This window comes from Phaethon lepturus, unplaced genomic scaffold (assembly GCF_000687285.1).
Source record: "Phaethon lepturus isolate BGI_N335 unplaced genomic scaffold, ASM68728v1 scaffold12046, whole genome shotgun sequence".
Classification (NCBI taxonomy): domain Eukaryota; kingdom Metazoa; phylum Chordata; class Aves; order Phaethontiformes; family Phaethontidae; genus Phaethon; species Phaethon lepturus.
The window spans coordinates 3,028-5,287 of NW_010544141.1; the positions used below are offsets into that span (position 1 = coordinate 3,028).

Genomic DNA, 2,260 nt, shown 5'->3' on the forward strand with positions numbered 1-2,260 from the left:
TTCATTGTGTAGTAAGGTTGCTTAATGTTTTCAGTGTTAGGATGCATACTCTCAGCACACTTGGCTGAAATGTTGGTAATAGACATTGTCAGGAAGTCTCGCAGGACAGCAGAAGGGACATCCTATTTATTCCAGGCTGGATTAAATAGGTCATTAGGATCAACAAGCCAAAAATGCCATGAGAGAAAAACAAAGTGGAAGGCACTGGTGGGACTGGCAGGAGAAAGACATACCTTGTGAAGGATGAAACAACAAAATACCGAGACCTCAGATATCCTATTTTGAATAATGTTGAGGCCTCTTTTCGTACTATGACCTCTGTGGCAGAGAAAACTTCAGGACTCATCGGAGTGAAATATAAAGTCTATTTTCTGTCAGTGCGGCTGGGAGTGATGGTAGCCTTGTCTCTGTGTGCTTCCTAAGAGAGCACGCATTGCGCCCGAGAGCCTGAGCCTGTCCTCCTGGCGCTGCTGCCCTCCCACCTGCCCACGGGTTATGCATGATGGTTCAAGGAGCTGACCCAGCAGGGAGCGATTCCCCACCGGTTTAGCATCCCGTCTAGCTCAGTTGGGGATGAGATGAGCAGCAGTGCAGAGGGAAAGGGGATGGGACCATAGCTGCTCGGCTTAAACTGCCATGGGAACACAAGTTGGGGAAAGTAGGTCTCAGCCTGAGTAGAAGTGGACCAGAGCGAATGTCAACCACTTATTTACCTTGTTCAAATCTTCTTAATGACTTCCAACCTATTTAATACCATATCCTCTCTGCCGCTTATACAAGGTATACTAGATGGACTTCTCTGTAAATGTATATGTGATGATGTGTCCAATGTTTTTTTCTCAGGATTATCAACCACTTGGCACATAAGTGTAAAAGCACATCTTTTGTTAACATTTAAACCTGGGCTAATGCATATATTATATTACTGGCTGCAACAGAAACAGGAAAATCAGTATTAATTCTAAGAATTGAATGAAGCATATCTCCTTTAATAAATCTAGCAGTAAGAAAAAGCTTGTCATGCAAGTGTGGTTTTGTATTTGGCTTGCAGTGACATGAATTGTCACTGCTGAAGGGGACAGTTCTCCACCTCTTGTGCCTGATGACGTTCTCAACCCCTTCATTGCACTGGTTAGAGCTTGCATGGGGTGGTGTGATCAGTCAGATCGATGCTGATCTGGCTGACAAGGTCTTTTTTTTTGTTCTGATTAAGTGAGCTGATTTAATCCATCACATGGCCTCATAATTGCTAAGACATTGTAAGGGAGACAGCAGGAGCAAATAGATGGGGCAGCAGGAAAGATCTGCTGCCTTTGGTGGATGCAAATTCATCCTTGATAATTTGCTACAGCAAGACAGAGCTAACAATGGGGCTAAGTACATATGGTAGTCCTTAATTCTGTATGTTTCATAAGCAAACAAACAGGAACACTGCAAATATGGGAAATGTTCTTGTTCACAGATCACACCATCCAGTCTGTTTTCTGCTGCTGCTGCTGCTGCTGCACAGTGCAAAAAAGGTATGTGAAATGCTTAAGCTTTTCAGCAATTAGGATAATCAAAATACCTACACATAAAGGACTACTTAAAATCCCTCCACTTTCAGTAGAACTGCTAATTATACAGAAGTTTACACACACTCTACTCTGCATATCCCTAATATGAAGGAAGGCATACGTATCCATGAATGTTTTTATGTGAATATTTATAGATATGTATTGACACAAATACTTCATGTTTTTTCAAAATCAGAGCAATGAGAACAAAAATGAACCTGGACCCCGATACTGGCTTGGTGACCCAGTACTCAGCCTCACAACCAGATGTTTCCTATGCATCTACTTGGAAGTGCAAGGTAAGTAACGTTTTGGCAGGTGAAAAGAGAATTGAGGTGATGTGCCATATGGTGGCTCAGTACCAGAACAAGCAGAGGAGTAACTAACTCTTGAGCATGTCAGTTGCCTTGTTACATAAAAATTATAAAGTACAGGTATCCAAAGGTTCACACTGATGTAAATACAGGGTCACAGTGAGGTTTCTCAAGCTCGTTGTCATGGACAAGGTGGTTCCTTCTCCCAGTTCTGGGTTTGGGTGATGGAGATGAGAAGGGTGGGACTGCTCTGTTGGGTAGAGGCAAGCTTGCCTTGCTCAGCTGGCATGTGAAACATCCATGTTATTTTACTAGATCTAAGTTGAACTAATCCAAGCTTTCAAAGCTAGAACCTAACCTGATGCAAAAGAAAATGGTTACGTTCCTGCT

The 2,260-nt window shown here is 42.7% G+C and overlaps 1 protein-coding gene across 1 annotated transcript in view; it reads left to right on the forward strand.

Annotated features, from left to right (window-relative positions):
- Window positions 1–1,446: 1,446 nt before the first annotated feature.
- TXK (TXK tyrosine kinase) overlaps window positions 1,447–2,260 on the forward strand; it is a 14,780-nt gene continuing 13,966 nt past the window's right edge. The window contains exons 1-2 of the mRNA XM_010288581.1: window positions 1,447–1,520; window positions 1,753–1,855. Of these exons, the coding sequence (XP_010286883.1) occupies window positions 1,447–1,520; window positions 1,753–1,855 (177 nt within the window). The remainder of the gene's footprint in view (window positions 1,521–1,752; window positions 1,856–2,260) is intronic.